Source organism: Microcaecilia unicolor, chromosome 1 (assembly GCF_901765095.1).
Source record: "Microcaecilia unicolor chromosome 1, aMicUni1.1, whole genome shotgun sequence".
NCBI lineage: Eukaryota > Metazoa > Chordata > Amphibia > Gymnophiona > Siphonopidae > Microcaecilia > Microcaecilia unicolor.
In genome coordinates, this window is record NC_044031.1 from 44,508,074 (window position 1) to 44,529,711 (window position 21,638).

The 21,638-nt window shown below is 44.8% G+C and overlaps 1 protein-coding gene across 3 annotated transcripts in view; it reads left to right on the forward strand.

The window, feature by feature from the left end:
* CSPG5 (chondroitin sulfate proteoglycan 5) overlaps positions 1-17,211 on the forward strand; it is a 148,955-nt gene extending 131,744 nt beyond the window's left edge. The window contains exons 4-5 of one of the 3 annotated variants that reach the window (XM_030196643.1): positions 8,003-8,159; positions 16,653-17,211. In XM_030196643.1, the coding sequence (XP_030052503.1) occupies positions 8,003-8,159; positions 16,653-16,814 (319 nt within the window). In that variant the 3' untranslated portion in view covers positions 16,815-17,211. The remainder of the gene's footprint in view (positions 1-8,002; positions 8,160-16,652) is intronic. The other 2 variants (XM_030196661.1, XM_030196652.1) reach the window with 2 other exon arrangements.
* The last annotated feature ends 4,427 nt before the right edge of the window (positions 17,212-21,638 follow it).

Consider the following 21,638-nt stretch of genomic DNA (forward strand, 5'->3'; position numbering starts at 1 on the left):
ACCAGCTGAATTGAGAATTCACTCTGTGAGCAGAGGCGGAGAGTTTAGTAAATTAGAGAGAGGAACAGAGGAGCTTCGCTTTTCAGTGTCTACTTCTTCCCATCACCCAAATTTGGGCAGAGATTGCAGATCCCTTCATAAACTACTTAGCTAATTAGGCACTAACAATCAATAATTGATGTTACCGGGCACTTGATTGGCAGTAATTAGGAGTTACATACAGATTCTATAACATATGTGCCTAAATTTCATAAAATGCAAGTCCAAAGGAGGGTGAGTATGGGAGGGGCATGGGCGAGTTAGGAGTGTTCCCAGAAATTATGCGTGATTTTATAAAATACTTGGATTTGCGCCTAACTGCCATCAGTTGGGCGTCAGCATTTACACCAGCCTTTGGTAGGCATAAATGCTCACGTCATGTGACCCCCTAAAACCTCTTAAAACACTAACATAAAATAATAAAATGATTATGTATTTATTCCTATATGATACAACATGACCTAACTTACATACTTCATTCAACATGAGAGATCATTTCCAGTGCAATTAAAACGAATGTAATTTACATGCTAAAATGCAAAATACATCCAACAAATGTCCTACTGGTCATGCAAAAAATTCCAAAATCCCGACCAAAAATACGTTTTCATTAACTTTTTTTTTTCTACAATAATAATTTGTTCCTTAAGCCTAAGTCATACCAAGTCACTCCGTTATCCTGAAGGCTTTTGTAGACAAATAAGTAATATTTCAGAAGGATATTTCCTTCCGTGTGACCTATTCCGGACTCATACACTCTCTAGTATTGAGCCATTTCGACTACTGCAATGGGATTTACACCGGTTACAAAGAGCACAGCCTAAAGAAACTCCAAACGGCTCAAAATACGGCAGCAAGATTAATATTTGGTAAATCTCGGTTTGAAGCAGCAAAACCCCTTAGAGAGAAGCTCCACTGGCTCCCGATAAAAGAGCGTATCGAATTCAAAATCTGTGCACTAACACACAAGATCGTTTACGGGGAAGCTCCAGCTTATATGTTCAGCCTGATTGACCTCCCTTCCAGAAATTCCAAAAAGCCTTCACGGACCTATCGCAATCTCCACTTTCCTAACTGCAGGAATCTGAGATACAAACCACTCTTCGCCTCCTCCTTTTGCTTTGTGAGTCCTCGTTATTGGAATGCTCTTCCATCAACATTAAAGGAGACTATTGACCACAACCTGTTCAAGAAGTCCTTTAAGACTTATCTATGTGCTAGAACATACTCCTCTGTTACTTAACTTCCTACTGTCCTTCTTTTGACACCTCCTGTTTGCCCCATCCAAGATGCACCTTATTCTCTGTTCTGCCTATGATTTAGTTTGATGTTCTTTTCCTAATGTTGTTAGCCACATAGAGCCTGCCGTGGTGGGAATCTGTGGGATATAACTGTTCTAAATAAATAAATATGCAAATAGGTTAGAGGGGTGCAAATGTGTTTCTCTTGTATTCAGAATAGCCCTTTTCACCAGCCCGAGGAGCCTCCCTGGCCATCTGGTGGTTCCTGGGATTTACATTCCAATGCAGGGAGGGTCTCTATCTGCAGCTCACATATGCAGGCCTTGATATCCCCATGCTGGGGGAACTCAAGTGGAGCTCAGGGAGGGAATTAACACTGGACTTCATAGATGGAGGAGTCTGGTTAGTAAAGCCTCCGTCCTGCCTGCCTCCTGTAAAGACACATTGCTGCATTAATCTCCTACCCCAGAGTTAATCTATTAGTGTCAATTTTGCATACTTAAAGACCTGAGAGGTTGTGAAGCTTCACACCAAGCATACAATGTGAGATAGAAGCAAAACTCCAGGCCCCAACCCCTGGGGTCATTTTAGGTAGTGGAAGATCTCTGTGGGTTACTGTCTTCCTCCTCAGGCTATACCAGTTTGTTAACCCCTCAAGTATACTACAGATTTCACCATCAAGGCCAGTCTCTAAATAAAAATACTCTGTATTGCTTTGATTTCTTCAAAGTAAAAAAGGCCAGCAAACAGGAATAGAACTCCAATCAAAATCTTCTATCCTGCACTAAACACACAATTGCCACAGCTACGCAGGCTGTTAATATACAGTTGCATTAATGAGTTAACTTAATTCCACACAGTGTGACCACACCTCTCTGTCTGGAGGCAGCTGGATGTGAAGTAAAAGCAGTGCTGGACTGGCCCCTGAACAACACAGCATTATCTGGCCATCTTATACTAGTCTGAGATGCAGAAAAAGTCTTCGTGGACTGGTGCTAATTCCAGGGTTCCAGAACTAGTCCCTATATTTTACGTTTGTCCAAAAATGTCCTCTATTTAGAGAGTGAAGTAGCAGCCTGGGTGCTTGGGGCCTTCACACCAGGTGTAAATTCCAGGCTTCTGACCCCTGGGGCTCTGTTAGGTGAGGGGAGAGCTAACTCTCATAGCCCTACTGTCTCTTGTCTTCCTCCTTTGGCTGTACCAATCTGCTCAACCTTCAAGTACACTACAAAATTCATAGTTCAGGCCAGTCTCTGAATAAAAACGTACAGCCTGCTATTCAGTATCTGCTAACCAGTTAAGTGCCACTGACTGGGATATTCAGCGGCACTATACAGATAGTGCCATTGAATATCCTTAAGTACTACCTTGGCACTATCTGGATAGTGCTGGGGTGGAGCAAGGGCAGTCCTTGGGGTTATGCGCTTAATCAACAATATTCAGACCAGTGGCGTAGCCACAGGTGGGCCTGGATGGGCCAGGGCCCACCTAATTAGGGCTCAGGCCCACCCAACAGTAGCACACATTTAGCGGTAGCTGGTGGGGATCCCAAGCTCCACCAGCTGAAGACTTCCACCTGATGGAAATGAAAATTCTACTCTCCATGATACCAGCACTTGCACATGCTTAGTTTTCAGCGCATGCGTGCTACAGACTGCCAAGGTGGAAAGAAGCGTTTTCCTGCCAGCTGAGATTTTTTTTTTGGTGGTGGTTGGTGGTGGGGGGGGGGGGGGGGGGGGGAGAATACTTGGTTCCCACCCACTTCTTGCCTAGGCCCACCCAAAATCTGTTTTCTGGCTTCGCCCCTGATTCAGACCTCTAACCAGATGACTATTCAAATAGTTAGGAACTCCTCCTGTATGGAGTTCACTAGAACACAGGCCCTCTGTGGTACTCCTCTGTCCGAAACAACTTCCAGCCCAGCAACCCCTCACTGTGGAGTCCAGACACCTTCCTTTGGCCCTGGCTGCTCACCAGGGTGAGGACTCCTCACAGGATTTCTCTCTTCTGTTGCTGGTACACCCCAGCTTGGTGACTCTTTACTGCAGGGCCCAGGTTCTCCCTTTCTGAATCCTGGCTGCCTCTCAGGAGGATAGAGAATGAAGATGAAACCCCTAACCCTATTTACTCTGTTTACCAGGGGCTCATTATAACACACCCTGGGCACATCCCCTCTTGACCTGCCCCTCTTCATGCAACATACAGATCCTGTGAGGGATCAGGTGTGCCCGAATTTAGTGTCACACAATCACTTACAAAACATAGGCTGCCATAGATACAGAGGAACCTTCACTGTTACCCCTATAAGGAAGCTAGTGGGAAGTGGAGGAAAGGAGCCCCACCCCACCCCCTACACTGATATAGAGCAGTATTTTAGAAGAACCTGAGATACCCTGGTTTGGATGTCTCAAGTGCTGCTAGTATGTTTAGAACAGGGTCTGCCAACATAGAGCCTGTTCTAAAATAGATGGTGAAATGGACATTCATAGTAGATGATGGCAGATAAAGACCTGTACGGTCCAACCAGTCTGCTCAACAAGATAAACTCATATGTGCTACTTTATATGTATACCTGACCTTGATTTATCCTTGCCATTTTCGGGGCATAGACCGTAGAAGTCTGCCCAGTACTTGCCCTGCCTCCCAACCACCGGTGCTGCCACCCAATCTCTGCTAAGCTTCTGAGGATCCATTCCTTCTGAACAGGATTCCTTTATGTTTATCCCGTGCATTTTTGAATTCCGTTACCGTTTTCATCTCCGCCACCTCCCTCAGGAGGGCATTCCAAGTATCCACCACTCTCTCCGTGAAAAAATACTTCCTGACATTTTTCTTGAGTCTGCCCCCCTTCAACCTCATTTCATGTCCTCTAGTTCTACCGCCTTCATGCTCTGGTTATGTGTGGCATGAAAATCCATTTTAGAAAAATAAGGGCCCGATGCACAAAAGTCCCCGTTAAAAACTGCATGCGTTTCAAAAAGCAGCTGAAGGGCAGGCAGGTCGGCAGAGTGAAGAACATCGCTGGAGGAAAACTTCTGTTGGCGGGGCCTGGGGACCGGGCACTGGCACTGAATTTCTGCAAGAGACAGGAAAGAGTACATCAGCCCTAGCACATGCGAAGGACGGGGACACTTACCAAGAGACTGTCCTGCACATGTGCTAGACGCTATCCCTACCGAAATGCTTGCTGGAAATACATGCAGCTTATTTGCATGCGATTTCCTTTCAGCATTGCACGCACGCTCTTTCCAAATCGCAAAGTTCTACTATCCTCAGTGGCGCAATCTCTCGGCGGCCCTGTGAAAAGGTAATGGAAAAGAGGCAAGCCTTCATAAATTACAAGACATCACAGAAAGAAGATGACAGGCTACAGTACATGGAAAAGCTTAGAGCAGCTGATAAAGTAGTCAGGCAAGCAAAGATGCAAATGAAAGAAATAGCCAATAAGGTAAAATTAGTGGCCAAGACATTCTTTAGACATGTAAGTGACAGGAGGAATTGCAATAATGGCATTGTGAGAATAGAAGGTGAAGGGGAGCAATACATAGAAGCTGATTTAAAAAATAAAGCGGAATTGCTCCACAGATATTCCTGTTCTGTGTTCCCAGATGAAGGGCTGGGAGTAGAACCACAGAAGACAAATGCTAATAAGAATGAATGTGTGGTAGACCTTGACCAAATTTCAGAAGACTGTGTTCACGAGGAGCTAGCTAAAAATAAAGGTAGACAAAGCGATGGGGCCAGATGGGATATAGATGAGGCTACTGAAGGAACTTACGGAAGTACTGGCAGCCCCACTGTGTGACTTTTCGATATTTCTCTAGAGTCGGGAGTGATCCTGGAGGCCTGGAGAAGGGCAGATGTGGTCCCTCTCCACAAAAGTGGAAGTAGAGAGGAGGCGCCCCCAATATTCAAAGGCATTGAACTGGCCAGGATTGGCACCTGGCTGGTTAAATGCCACATAGCTGGCTATTCAGCAGGCCAGTATTCAGCAGGACATGGCCGGTTAGTAGGTATTGGGTAGCCGGTTATATTGGACGATATAACCGGCTATTTTCGGTGCATTGCCACTTAACATTAGTGGCCATATTTGACTGCCCCTACTTGACTGACTGTACATTTGTCCTTTAGATTGTAAGCTCTTTGAGCAGGGACTGTCCTTCTATGTTAAATTGTACAGTGCTGCGTAACCCTAGTAGCGCTTTAGAAATGTTAAGTAGTAGTAGTATATTTGGCCATGTGCAAGGCAGTCCTACCTTTGGCCGGTTTGACTTTGACTTGCCAGTGCTTGGCCAGTCAAAGTCAAACTGGCCAAAAGTAAACTGGATATTCAGTGCTGGTCACCTGAAATAACGTGGCATGGAATATCCAGTTTTAGCGCCAGCCGCGAGAGTTAGCCCGGCTAACTCCCGTGGTCTGAATATCGGGCCGAGGTTGGGAAGTACAGGCCAGTTAGTCTTAGCTCTCAGTGGTGAGTAAATTAATGGAAAGGCTCCTAAAACAGAGGATGGAGAGGTTTTTGGAATCGAATGGTTTGCAGGACCCGAGGCAGCATAGTTTTACTAGAGGAAGTTCTCGTCAGACTAATCTGATTAACTTCTTTGACTGGGTGACCAAACAGTTGGGTTTAGGGGAAGCACTAGATGTGGTGTATATTTATATTTTAGTAAAGCCTTTGACACAGCCCCACATAGGCAGAGGTGTGCTGGTAAATTTTTAACAACGGACGGTATAAGTTACACACACTGTGTGGCGTACTTAGGTACACCAGCCATAGACCTGGCATAAGTGGTTGGAACTGAAGGTAGGTGAATTGATGACAAATTGTGTGCTACTAGTCCATAATGGCGCAAGATACTGTTATTAAATTGGCACTCGGCGCATTGCATCAAGGCGCCTAACGAGCACTGTTCCTTGTAAGCTGAGCGGGGCTCCTCCAACTTCATTGCTTCCGGTGGGTGGTGGTGGTGCTTCAATATTTTATTTTTGTTACATTTGTACCCCGCACTTTCCCACTCATGGCAGGCTCAATGCGGCTTACATATTGTATACAGGTACTTATTTGTACCTGGGGCAATGGAGGGTTAAGTGACTTGCCCAGAGTCACAAGGAGCTGCCTGTGCCTGAAGTGGGAATCGAACTCAGTTCCTCAGTTCCCCAGGACCAAAGTCCACTACCCTAACCACTAGGCCACTCCTCCACTCTTGTGTTTTCAATTGCTAGGAGCAGTCAGGTTCCCTGGAGTCCTGCAGAGCTTACCTGTCCCTCAGTACTGAAAATGTGACAGTGAAACAGTGCCCCCCGATGGCAGGACTGTAGGTGGAGGACTCCCTCTGAGCTTAGAGGGAACAGTGTTAACGAAGTGCCAAGTTATAGAATTACCCCGATAGCCCCAAAACTCTGTATTTACTGCAGGTGCTGGGTATAGCTCTATAGAATGCCAGAGATGTATTACAACAGGATAATATGGATGCACTGTTGTATTTTCTTGGCAGCAGTGACAACCTACTGCCTCCCTCGGCTCCAGATGAATATGTACAATAACTACTTCAGTGCAGCAGTTGTCTAAAAGCAGTGCTTCCATCTCATAGACTTTGCCATTCCATGCACATGGAATAACAATATTTAAACTCAAGGAAGCACTGCTCGTCATGATACTGCTGTTAAACAGCATTCCATTTAATCAGCTCACTTCCTTCATCTCCGACCACATCTGGAATGCTGGAAAAACAGTTTTTTGGCCAGAATAAAATTGTACACGGTTTATCCAAGGCCACGTTTGCAGTACTAACTGTGTGATTTCCCAGGCCCTCCGGCCTAAGTTCGAGTTAATCCTTCTATTGAGCAGTGCTGCTAAAACTCACTGGGAAAGGCTAGGGACATGTTTCACGGCCCAGGGGAGAGCAGACTCAGTATGTAGTGTATGATATTTACCGTTTATCTGAGTGATCTTTCCTGCTGCATGTAATGATTTTCAGACTATAGTACCATGACCTGTCCATAAAACTGTGTTGAATTCACACATATCCCCTGGGGAACGCTGCTTCCCCCCACCCCACCAAAATTTATATGCCTTTTCCACTACCCTAAGTATCACCATACTGGGACAGACCAAAGATCCAACAAGCCCAGTATCCTGTTTCCAACAGTGGCCAATACAGGTCACAAATACCTGGCAAGATCCCAAAAAAGTAAAACAAATTTTATGCTCTCATTTGCTGCTGCAGGGGGGGAGGGCGGCAGCAGTGGAGGGAGAAGTGGTCGGGGGCGGTGGGGCCCTAAAGATTGTTTGCCCCAAGCCCAGCTTTGTCTCTCGGCAGCCCTGGCCTGAATGACCAGGAGACCATTCTTGAGAGGTAAGTGTTGGTAGCAATCGTGGTTTGATGGAGAGGAAAGGGAGGTTGTGGATGAAGGGTATAACTTATATTTTAATTTATTGGAAACTGAGGAAACTGAGTAGTTATCACCATGATAGGTGATATATAAAATAAATCTGAAACCTGAAGGGATGGGGAAGTGAAATGGAAAAAAATGTTTAAAAAAAAATCATTAAAACATATGTATAAGCTACAGTTCTAGCCGGCAAAATGAAATAGATGAATTTTGTTTGTCACCTATCCTTGTTGAATTGGATGTAAGTTATTGCAATGATGTTACTTATTTCCATTCACTTTTCTGCTTTGTTCTTTCTCTTTTCCTTTTTTTGTCACCCCCTTCCCCAGCAGATACCGAACACCGTCAGAGCTTCACAACGATAATTTTTCTCTCTCCACGATCGCTGAAGGCTCGCACCCAAATGTAAGGAAACTTTGCGACACCCCATCTAACCTCTCCCCTTATGCCCGTGCATTGGCTTACTATGATAACGTTATCTGTCAGGTAACTCATCTTCTTCATGTCTCCCTTTGCATGCTTTGACCCGTATCCCTGCTGCTAAGGTCTGGTTCAGGGGACCAATCCTCAAGATAAGCCTTCGACTCAGCCTAGGACCACCTGGGAGAAAGAAAAGGAGACCACTAACTCCTCCTTACCAGGGGTTATATACATCTCCATTATGTCACACCTTGGGCACATCACCCTTCATACTACTGCCACCATACATACAGATCTTGTGAGAGATCAGATGCCACCATATTCACTGGCATGCCCATCCCTTAAGAGATATAAGCTGCCTTAGATACTGAGGAACTTTGATCATACCTGTATAAGGAAGCTAGTGGGGTGGGGGGATACAATGGAAATCCTTCTCTCCCTGCAGTGATACAATTTCATAGTTTCAATAGAACAACTTTCATATCAATGAGAGTGAGTCTATCCTGATGCTCACCTGGCAAGAAAAGGTTACAGCTCAATATTGCTAATTATGGTTCTAAGCATTTTTAGGATTTCTGCCCCTGAAGCATTTCTTGCTGAAACATCTAGTTATTGAGCTTCCTTCTACAAAAGTTACTTGTCTGTTTCTAGAGTCAGAGGGTAAATGTTCTATACACTCATCAAACATATAAATGGCAAGTGACCGACTCACCCGCAAATGCGCAGTAGAGACTTCCCTCTCTGTCCCGCCCCCGCGTCAACACGTGATGACGTCAGAGGATGGAACAGACAGGGAAAGAAATGCTGCGCTGAGGAGTGGACCTGGAACACGGAAGGGGAAGGAGGGAACCGCCGAGGTTGCTACCGCTCCCCCCCCCCCCCCCAAGGTCGCTGCCGGCACCCCCTCCACCTGGGCCGGGCCCTCTCCTCTCCATTCAACTTACAGCGCCGAAACCGCAGCAAGCAGATTGCCTCCCGTCACACGAGGGCGGGACACAGGCAGGGAAGGGAGGCCGATGGGAGGCGATCTGCCTGCTGCGGTTTCGGAGGTGAGGCGCTGTAAGCTTAATGGAGAGGAGAGCCCCCGGCCCGGGTGGAGGGGGGCCGGCGGCGACCCCGGGGGGGAGGGGCGGTAGCGGCGACCTCGGGGGGGGGGAGGGCAGGAGAAATGCTGGACATGGATGCAGGTGAGGGAAGGAGAAATGCTGGGCATGTATGCAGGTGAGGGAAGACAGGAAGATGCACATGGATGGATGGATGGAGGGGAGGGGGCAGAGGAGAGGGAAGGGGATAGAGGAAAATAACTGGATGTGAATGACAGGGGAGGACAGGGGGTAAGAATGAGAGGGGAGGACATGGGGTAAAAGAGAATCGCTGGCCAAGGGTGGGGAGGGCAGGGGAGAGAGGAGAGCTAATGGACATAGATGGATGGAGGGGAGGGCAGGAGAAATGCTGGACATGGATGGAGGAGAGGGAAGACAGGAAGGGAGATGCACATGGATGGAGGGGAGGGGAGAGGGCAGGGGACAGAGGAATTTTGCATAACAAAAATCTCGCCCGTTTTAACGGGCTAAACGGCTAGTCAGAGTATAAATTGACATTTGAGTAGGCAAACTGGATAGGCCATTTGGTTTTTCTCTGTTTCTACTGAAGTTGATGGAGGGGAAAGGAAGAACAATCTTAAGTTGAAGCAATCCATGTTGGAGTGACAGTCACTTGGATGGGCTTCTACCAACATGCTCCATATACCCTTGGGACTTATGCTAGTGTTACCAACAGTGGAATCTCATACAGAAATCAGTACTGAGCATATCCAGTACAAGAAACAAACCCAAGGCAAAGCAATTGTACAGTCCACTAGTAGGTCACCAGTCACACCACTAATGAATGAAACAGCTCTCTCCGTTTCATTTGTCCTCTTCCAATCTCATGTTCAAGCCTACACAGAAATCCTCAAAAATGCCAAAAAAGCTTTCTGTTGAAGGCATTGTGTGCTAAAGCTCAGGTTATGGATTCATTGTACTGGCCAAAAACAAAAAGATGCTTCTTGATTATACTAAGTGATACCAAAACACAACCACAATATAATCCGAGGAATTAATTTAATTTTAAAACATTTTTATTGATGACTGAAACATGTCAACAGTGTCACCAGAACAAAATAGGTAGATACAAATAGTCATATGTAGTAAAATAAAATACCTTTACATTGTCATCAAACGTTTTGAATATTACCCCCCACCTTTCCCCCCCACCACCTCACCTCCCTCACCTCATCCCCCTCAAATATGTATTATATTCCACCATAGAATTGGTTGAGTGATGATATTAGACCAAAAATTGCCTTTGTACAAATGTGCTTCTTACATCCAATAACATCATCTAATCCGAGGAATTAATTTCCACTATAGTATGAACCTACAGTATATGTTTGAGGAAAAGACCTCAGATGCCTCAGGACACTTAAACATGTGTCTATTTGATGGCCCCAAATTTCTTTCATCAGTCAGAAACCTCTGTATTTTTATTAATATTTTAACTCCAGTTTTATTACTTGTTTGCTATTTTCTTTTTGTAAAAAAAAAAACCATACAGAAATGTGCTCAGTTATCCATATTTCAAAACTCATAGACGCGTAGGCTGCGGTTTTGCCGACAAAACTGAGCCGACGAAGGCCATACATTTCATTATTACAGCTTCCTCAGGGGCTGTTCATCAGTCTTACCACTTTACAACTGCAGCTGTTCTGTAAACACCCTCCAAATCTCGCTGCAACACTGCTTGTGCTCACTTCACCATTTGATCTTGTGTCTGCCCCTTGTTTCCCTCATGGCAAAACTTGTCCTGGGGTTTTCAGGACATCTGCAGTGAATATGTATGAAGTGAATTTGCATAAACGGCTCTTATTGCAAGGAAATTTATCTAATGCACATTCACAGCAGATATCCTGGGGAGCTTCTCAAGACAGGTTTGGGAAACTGCCCTATGGTAGCTGATGTTACTTTCTCCGGATCCCATCCTGTGTTTAGTCAAAGGCCCTTCCTGCAGGACAGTGCGGTAAACTAAAATGTGATACCCAGGTAAAGGAGTTCTTTTAGTGGCATTAAGAACTCATAGCCCTATCCTTATAGTAACATAGTAACATAGTAGATGACGGCAGAAAAAGACCTGCATGGTCCATCCAGTCTGCCCAACAAGATAAACTCATATGTTCTACTTTTTGTGTATAACTTACCTTGATTTGTATCTGTCATTTTCAGGGCACAGACCGTATAAGTTTTGCCCAGAACTAGCCCTGCCTCCCAACCACCGGCTCTGGCACAGACTGTATAAGTCTGCCCAGCACTATCCCCGCCTCCCAACCAGCCCCGCCTCCCACCACCGGCTCTGCCACCCAATCTCGGCTAAGCTTCTGGGGATCCATTCCCTCGGAACAGGATTCCTTTATGTTTATCCCATGCATGTTTGAATTCCGTTACCGTTTTCCTCTCCACCACCTCCCATGGGAGAGCATTCCAAGTATCCACCACTCTCTCCGTGAAAAAATACTTCTTGACATTTTTCTTGAGTCTGCCCCCCTTCAATCTCATATCATGCCCTCTAGTTCTACCGCCTTCCCATCTCCGGAAAAGGTTCGTTTGCAGATTAATACCTTTCAGATATGCCATGGCATTCTCTCCTCTCCAGAGTGTCCTGATACAATGTTCATTATAAACCAGTGGAGCTAAGGAGAAGCAAGAGGTTAAAGTTGAAAGATACAGCCACACTATGCCACTTGCTTTCTAGCACTTAGCTGTGCCTTTGGTTTGAATTCATCCCAAAAATGTCATTGCTGTAGAAAGAGAAATGTGGTGTGATGGCAGGGAGCAGGGCTTCTGATCATCGGGGCCTTAGTTTGGGACTGACAAACAGCAAGCCTAAACTAAATAGAAAGGGCACTTAATTTACATAATAATATAAGTGCCTGTGCTGGCATTAATACAGTCACCATGCCGGCTCAGAATGACAACATCCGGCATGGTTAAAAAGTGAGGTGAAGGAAGCTATTAGAGCTAAAAAAAAAAATCCTTCAGAAAATGGAAGAAGGATTCGACTGCCATAGGGGAAGAAATGAAGTCAGTGAATATGTGCAGGGCAATTTTATAAAGGCATTTTCATGGGGATGTCCGGTATACACACACTAACCCCCCAAGCGCTAAAAATTGCGCGCACAAATTAATTGAATGATGAGCCAATTAGCACCAATAATTGGCTTTTTAACAAGCAATTATTGGCGCTAATTGAAATCAATTAATGTATACATGCATAAATTTAGGCATGTGATCCGTGCCTAAATTTTATGCACGTCCTGGAGAAGGGGTGCGAAAATGGGAGGGTCATGGGTGTTTCGGGATGGAGTGTGGGCATGGATTCTAGTTACATGTGCAATTATAAAATAAGCGGGTTCCGTGCGTAAATGTAGGTGTGGGCATCTGCACCACGTTTTTGTTGGTGCGAGTGGATGCGCCTAAATTTACGCACGGCCCCTGCGCTTAAGCACTATTCCTTAAACGTCGCTTGAACAAGTTGTTGGTATTTCCATCTGTAGATAGAAAGCTGGGTTTTATGAGAACTTTGAAGTTAGATTTTTCCTCTTTAAAAGATTGGTCGGAGAAATTTAGAACCATCATAGAATTGGAAAAAATTGACTGATAAGCGCAAGGGGAGATACAATTCGGAGGCATCAGAATGGTCACATCTAGCAGACAAGGGGACAAAGGGTGGGGGAAATACAGAGTAGGGGGGATTTGGACTATTGGGGGAATAAGGTGTAGAGGGAAAGGGGGGAGGGGAGAGGGGGGAGGGAAGGGAGGGGGGCACAGGGGGGATAAAAGGGTTAAAAGGAAAATGTTTTTAAAAAATGATAAGTTGTAATGTGTTTAGAGCCACTGGCTCGATGATGTGTTTGAGATGTTGTTCTAATAAACATTTATAAGTAAAAAAAAAAAAAGATATTCGCTTCAAGTCTGTTTTCGAGGTTTCTTTTCCTTTTGTCGGGGCCAGAGAGTATGGAACAAACTGCCTTTGACTTTCAGGCTGGTATCTTCTTTCTTTTAGAAAAATGTTAAAAATGTACCTATTTGAACAATAATTTTTGATGTATTTTTAAGACTTTTTGATTTTATATCTGTTTTTTGTTTACTGTATTATGTAATCCTCATTATTGGAGCTTCTTCTATTTACTGTAAACCGCTTTGAATCCTTTCGGAATAATAGCGGTAGAGAAAACTCCGATAGTATAGTTTAGTAGCAGTTAAGAGAGTATTTTTCTGTGACAATTTTTTAGGCACCGTTTATAGACTTCACCCCTAAATGACTCATAGAACTACCATACACATATGTGACAATCTCTGGAAAAAAGTGACCAAAAAGTCACCAGAAACAAAAAAAAAAAAAAGAGGTTTTCATGATTTCAGTTCGAGCAAACAATTTGTAATACAACAGTTCGAACTCCCCCCCACCTTTTATATGAAAAACTAGGATAAAAGGCCCATTTCGGAAACCAATGAAACGGGCGCTAGCAAGGTATTGCCTTTCTGCAATTAATGCTTTGAAAGCGATTGTTAGGCTAAATGTGTTCTCACCCTCCCTCCCTCTGAGTTGCATGGCCATTCCCTCCCTCCGTCCCTCCGAGTTGCAGGGCTGTCTCCCCCCTCCCTCCAAGTTCCAGGGTCCCCCTTCCCTCCAAGTTCCAGGGTCCCCCCTCCCTCCCTCCAAGTTCCGGGGTTCCCCCCTCCTTTCAGTGTCCCCCCTCCCTCTGAGTTCCAGGGTCCTCCCCCCCTCCCTCCGAGTTGCAGCAGCTGTTGATACTCCTTACTTTTTTAATGGCCGTCGTTCTCTTAGGTCCGTGATGCGTCTGACGTAACATTTCGTGGCATACTAACGGGTGAGCGATGCGATTCGGCGAGTGTCAGTGCTCCGCCCTCGACGTCATCACGTTGTGACGCGAGGGCAGGGCAGACGCTCATGGGCAAACAGCGATCTACACAACTACAGATTCCGTCTTCATTAGAATGTTGGAGGTGCGTTTTATATAGAGAGAAGTTACAGAAGTTTAAACATGTCACTTTTGCAGACTGCGTATGGGCCATTCTCAATATTTTGGATCTGCGACTTTTAGTCACCTTTTCTCAAAGATAGTCACATATTAGTATGCACAACAACAAGAATTTACGTGCTTGTATACAACTTTAGTGTAGGCGTGGTCTGGGGTGGAGCATAGGTAAAGTCATGCAGATATCCATGGCTTCATTATGGGCATTCTTTCTGAAGGGTTTGCACTTTTTTTTTTAAACATAAATATATGCTCCTATGTATCTTTATCAAAGAGGCTGCAAATAGGTGTCTTCTTGCTCTCTCAAGCTAGGTGATCTGTTATAAAATTACCCTTGTAGTGTTGTGATTGAACTTTGCATGCAAATTAGAATCCAGATACCTGAGTTTTGCATGATCCCAAGAATTTCTTTATGCCTAAACTAACTAAAGAACAAGTATCTCGCAACACATGTGTACAGCTGTTGAACCATCCATGCTTTAGAAAGCATTACTGTTAGTTTAACCTGGTTTTATTGCAGGTTTTACTGGCCAAGCAATGCAGAGATGATTTCACCATGAGTGTTAAGTCATTGGGAAACCATTACTCACAGTGCATTAAAATGTATTAAAATGCATGGTAATGCAGTTATTAACAATTCTGCGGCACTGCGATTGATGTGCATTGTGTGCAACAAGCTTTTCACCAGGAGCAAGGCAACGTAGAAGGGTTAGAGGAGCATGTGTTTAGTGCACATTCTCTCTCCTTCCAACCTGATTATCCTGTTCCGGACTCCTTTCTGTAACAGTCCCTGGTAATCCAGTGCCTCCCCCCCCCCAAATCTAGCTCAACCCCCCCTCCCCAATATTTAAGAAAGAACCAACTTGGTAGTCTAGTGGTCCTGCCCCTAACCTGGACCCTCACCCTTCCCCCAGTATTAAAAAAAAAAGCAACTTGCCCTGGTAGTATAGTGGTCCCCACCCTCCCCCAAAACTCCGTGGTTTTGGGGGTGAGGGGCCATTCAACCCACGACCTTTTGGCTTACGCCCCCTCCAGACCTCTTAACCTTAAATGAAGCAGGAGCGATACCTACCCGCTCCTGCCTTTGGAGCTGTTATTTTAAAAATGGCAGCACCCTGCCCCACGCAGTGCATCCTGAGATGCACTGCATGGGGCAGGATGTTGCCATTTTTTTTAAATGACAGCCCCATATAAGAGAAAAACTCCCTTATATGGCAGAGTGACCCCCACCCAGTACATCTTAGGATGCACTGGGCGGGTTCAGTCTGCCATATAAGGGAATTTTTCTCTTATATGGCAGACTCTGCCTGGTGCATCTCCGAATGCAGTGCATGAGGCAGTGCACCGACATTTTGAAGACGACAGGAGTGAGTGGGCATCGGTCCTGCCTTATTTTAAGGTATAGGGGCCTGGGAAAGGGGGCCCACTAGACACGAGGGATATTTTTTGGAAGGGGGAGCACAGGAAGAGATATTGTGTTTGGGGAGGTTTGAAATGAGATCAGATTGGGGGGTAGTGATGGGGGCCAATGCAAAATTCCACAGCATGCGTGCCTGCAGCTTCTTGTTTATTATTTTTTTTAATATCACCCCTTCTGTCAGTGCCTGAGCCAATCACTGCTCAGGAACTGATAGGTAAGGTGATATTGAGCAATGATTTTAACATGGAAGTAATTTGCATGCTCATTGCATATAGCATGCCACGGTATTTTTGTAGTGCTAATTTTGTGGGAAAGCGCGAGGCATTCTGCATGGACCCCACAATGAGTGATCTTCCAACAAATCCCTTTACAGGGGCAGTGTAGAGGACGCCCAAAATCGGCTTTCGATTATGACGATTTGGGCGACCCTGGGAGAAGGACGCCCATCTCCCGATTTGTGTCAAAAGATGGGCACCCTTCTCTTTCGAAAATGAGCCCACAAGCATCATAAAAAGCCTCGTCACCAAGAAACGTATACGCTTATCTTCTCTTAACAGTATTCAGTCTATAAGAGATGTACCTGTTATCACGAAATGATTATGTCATAACCACACTCTGTAAGCCACTTTGAGCCTGCAAATAGGTGGGAAAAGGTGGGATACAAATGCAATAAATAATAATAATAAAAAGCCTTTTGGATGTTGCCAGCTAAAACACCTTGGCACAAACTACCGGCTTTCCCGCCAACTGCAAAAGCTTTTTATGACCACATTACTTTTGTACTGAAAAGACTCAGCAGTGTACTCCTGATGAAGGCAGTAAAGCTGAAACACAGCTCGTGTTGAGTTCCAGGGCCCCCCTCCATCTACCGAATGTCTGGAGTCTGATGGAAAATGTCGTAAGGACACCTCCTCTGAACTCCAGCATACCTCCCTCTGCCCTTCCTCCTCCCCACCCTGCAGTGAGAAAACAAGGCAGAGTACAAAAAGCCGAACTGAACGGCACCAGCTCTCTGACCCTCTTTGTTTTCCCTTCCCTTCTGCAGGAAGACCCCAACGCCATTCACAAACTGCAGGAGCCCACAAAGTCCTTTGCGAAGGACGAGGAGCCCTTCAACATTCAGAACGCCCTGTCGCCAAAGCATGACAGTGACACAAGTGGACACGACTGCCTGGAGGTGAACTGCCTGCAAAACAACCTGACTTAAGAGCACAGCGGCAGCACGAGGACACCATGAGAGAGCGAGAGGCGAGAGAAACATTGTACAAAACTCATTGCTCCTAACTGTTGTGGCTTCTCCCTTCCCCTGTCTGTCCCTCCCCCAAGTCCATGGCATGCTTTGGTGTGTGTTGTACAGAGAAGAGAAGGCACAGGAGATGCTGCGGAAGTCCGGGTGATGTAGCCAGCGAATTGTCTGATTCCCATACCCATGTGTATATTCTTTGCTTCAGTTTGAAGACACGCACAACTCTACACTGCTGTTCGATTTCTTAAACCTTTCCTGTACTTGACTGACTTATTTTGTACTTTTACCAATTTTTTTTTGAAATACAATAAAATAAAAAATTGGAAAAAAAAATTGAAATAAAACTTTTTAAAATTAACCTATGACTCGATGCTTTGGCCTAGTTTCTAAACTACTAATTCTAAAGCAAAGCAGGGAAGGTTGTGGCTGCAAATCAGAGTTTAAATCCATTTCCTCCACGGACACACTTTAGACACGTCACTTCGGGGTCCTGTGTTAAGCAGTTAAGGTGGAGTTCACTGTGCAGTGGACAGTAGTGCAGACCTACACTACTGCCTCCTGTGTTAAAAAGGCAGCCACTGCAGTACAATCCCCGCATTAGCTGCTGAATGTGGGAGAGAGCAGCATCTGGGAGGGACATGAGTGGGAGGAAGAGTGGCTGGCTGTGACAGCTAGCACACGAGTCGTTACTGTGCGTAGCTGTCAGGAATGCCGCTAACACAGGTGAACTTAACCTTCATCTCAAGAGGAGGCAGTAAGTACAGAGTTAGTCAATTACTTTAGTAAAAGTAAAAATAAACATATCTTTTAATACAAAAGTAAAAGTACAGTGAAAAACATTACAAAATTTACTTAAGTGAAAATTTAGGGCCCCTTTTACTAAGCCGCTTAGGTGCCTATACGCTCCCAACGCACGCCAAATTGAGGTTACTGCCCGGTTACCGCGTGGCCCTTGCTGTAATTTCTATTTTGGGGTGCGTCCGCTATGCGCATCTGAAAGATATTTTTTACTGCAACGCGCGCCAAGTGGCATCGGACACACGCAGGTCATTACTGCCCAAATTCTTTACCGCTAGGTCTACGGCTGGCGGTAAGGTCTCAGACCCAAAATGGATGCGTGGCAATTTTGATTTTGCCGCACGTCCATTTTCGGCATTAAAAAAAAAGAGGCATTTTTTTGTAGGCGCACTGAAAAATGGATCTGCGCACGCCCAAAACCCGTACCTACACTACTGCAAGCCATTTTTCAGTGCGCCTTTGTAAAAGGACCCTTCACTTAAGTGAACGTAAAAGTTATTGCCTAATATAATACTTTTTGAGTAAGAAGGGCAACCTTCGAAAGCTAATCAAGAAATGTATTAAGTTATGTCCAATAAAAAAGGTATCATCTTATTTTCTTTTCCATGTTTTATTTTGTTTGATTTCTATTGAGTAAGAAGTAAAAGTACTGTAACTACAATGAATGCAGCTCTTGTTAACGTTTTTATCTCAACTTTATAGATCCTACTACTCAATCCACTTTGCTTATAGGAAAGCTACATTTTCAAAATGACTGTCACTCATGGAATTGCGCTTGTGACTCATTAATCCAACACAGCTAAAAATGTGTTTAACAACTGCACTGATAGGAAGTGGATTGTTCGATCTGATAAAAGCGTCCTTCAAATCAGGCCAGGTTTCAGTATTACTGATGTCTTCTGACTGGGTCTGCAGGTTATCATCAAGGGAATGTCTGAAACACTTGACTTCCATATATCAAAGAGTACTTTATCATCATCATCATTATCATCTACATTAGAAGTAATGCAGTCTAATACACCACGTGCATCTTCATTATTATCGTCATGCTGTTCAATTACAAAGAAAGCTTTTCACAAAGTCTGTTCTAACAATTTTTCATCTGATTTGAATATCTTCGAGAACTGATGCAAGAACAGTCTTAAGGCCAGGCAAGCAGACTTCCTCTCTAAAGACTCTATCAATCCAGTGGACAGTCACCCCAATGTAAAATTTTCCATCGGATGACCAGCATTCTGTTGTGGTACAGACATATATTTCTGTTCGTCAAGAATTGCAGCCAGCTTCATCTCCAATTCAAAGTGACCCAAAGCATCACTGTTCGGTTTGGCTGGCGACCAGTAACCAATTCAATAAAGACAGGCACTTCACTGTTCTCATAGGCTATATTCACTGAACAGCAATATTTAGATTGAGATGATAGACTGTTTGCATGATGAGGTTTGCAATAGCAAGGTCTTGTTCTGGTTTGTGCTCCTTCATTTGGTTTACTGAGGAATTCTCATTTATGTCTCGTTTCTGCTTTTACTTTTCATTTTTAACTGCAAGCATCAGATTTGTAACTGAGTTTTAAAAAAATTGATGAAATTATTACTGTGGTAAAAGTTAAATGTTTCCTGTACTTCTTTAAAAGTAAAAGTGACAGGACTTCCGGTGACGTCATGACCGCGAGGGGTTGAAGGAAAAAGATCTCTCCGGCTTCAATCCCCCCTCCGCATGACCAGCTCACAAACCGCGATTTAAAAACGAAATTCGCCGCAGCCTGAAACATTAGAGAGGCCGGCAACGTACATTTTAAATTAATTGGCGGCGTGATGGCAGCGAAAAATATACATAAAGATAAGCTCCGTGGTAGAGGAGCAGAAGACAAGATGGCGCCGCCCGCAAGCCCGCCGGGCCCGACAGTGTCATCGGCCTGGATCGCCGAAATAACTTCAGAAATGTCCTCAGTGTTAGAAGATATGTTGGATCGCCGGCTCTCCCCCATAAATACTAACCTGGAAAAGGTAAAAGAACAGCTCACGGATCTTTCTCGGGATTGTGCAGGCTTTCAAGCACGTGTGAGTGAAATTGAGGACAGAGTAACGGAGGTGGAGACAATACAAGATATAACTCAAAAAAAGTTGCAGGCGATGGAGGAAAAGATTGAGGACTTAGAAAACAGGTCCAGGAGAAATAATATCCGAGTGGTGGGCCTGCCAGAAGCGTTACCCGAACGGGGCTTGGAGGTTTTTTTGGCACGATGGTTTGCCAGTGAACTACAATTCCCAGAAGCCTCGGGGCCAATACAGATAGAACGGGCTCACCGCATCGGGATGAAAATGACTGGCACCAATAAACCAAGAGTGGTAATTTTAAGATTTTTGAACTATGCGCAAAAACAAGAAGTGATGAAGCTGCTGAGAGCTGGAAAAGCATTGGAGTATGAAGGAATCCCAGTAAGATGTTTCCAAGATTATTCAGCAGGAGTAGCCACACGGAGGAGACAGTTTTCGGAGGTTTGCTCAACGCTATTCCAAAAGAAAATAAGATTTGCACTACAATACCCTGCCAAACTGCGGGTCACGTATAATGGTATTACTAAGACATATGAGACGGCAGGGGCGGCTAAAGAATTTCTACAACAGCTGGGAACAACATCTTCAGATGCAAGTTGAACAGCATAGAAAAGAGAACACTCTGAGAACACTGAGTAATGTTATACGGAGAGGTCAGCAGAGACCTGACTGGTCAATACATGACAATACAGTAATCTCCCAGCCAAAAACAAAGATGGACCACTTATAGTAGCAGAAGGCTTGGCAAGATGGCTGCAGTTGGAAAGTTAAGGTTCTATGGTTTGTGAGTTAGACTTGAGTGTTGAGTTTTTTTTTTGTTTTTTTTTTTATCTTTTGCTGTTGATTAAGACACTATGAGGCATATTTTCAAAGCACTTTGGGAGGCTAAGTTCCATAGGTTTCTATGGAACTTTGGGAGGCTAAGTGCTTTGAAAATATGCCTCAGTATGGCAGACATGGACAGTGGGTGAACCGGTTTGAACCCCTGGTAAGAGGGGGGAGACCCTGTAAGTGTCTGATCAGCTTGACAATGAAAGTTATGTTTAATGTAACATTGTATAATGCGGAGGGGGGAGGGAGAGACGTAAGGAAGTCAAGGTCCTAATTGGTGGACCTGAGAATAAGGGATACAGGAATTGGGGGGGGGAGGAGGGGGTGGGGGGAGGGAAGAGGGATGCAAGCAGGGCACAAGTCTTAACTAGAAAAGAAGTAGAACATAATAAGGCAGCTGACATAGTGGAGGTGCAAGTGGGGGGGGGGGCAGAGGCTGGGATGTCCCCCTCGATTACAACAGAGGACATCTATGGATATAGACACACACTTTCAAATCCAAGAATAGTAAGAATACTAACGTGGAATGTAGGCGGAGTTAATTCGCCAATCAAACGTTCTAAGATTCTACAACAATTGAATAGGCAGAAAGCAGACATAGCACTCTTGCAGGAGACGCATCTGAACCAGATTGAACATGCCAAGCTCAGCTCCTGGTGGGTTGGGGATTGTATAGCAGCAAATGCACAAGGTAAAAAGGGAGGAGTAGCGATACTAATTAGAAAAGGCATAGCCTCTGTAATTAATCCACTTCTGATTGATACTGAAGGCCGCTATGTTATATTGGAAGTGGTAGTTGGGAGACAGAAACTGCTAATCTGTAATATTTATGCTCCAAATAGATACGATCGGAAGTTTTATCAAACTCTGATTAATTTTTTGCTTAGGCAACCGCACGCAGCTATAGTGCTGGGGGGTGATTTAAATGCAACTTGGGACCCCTCTCTGGACAGATCAGCCCCGGAGACGGCCTCTTCATGTTATAATAATAGAGGCCTTTTACAATTGAGCCAGATGTTGGGCCTGGTTGATGTGTGGCGGGTGCTACACCCAGGTGAGAAAGACTATACACACCTGTCGCGGGCCCACTCCACTCAGT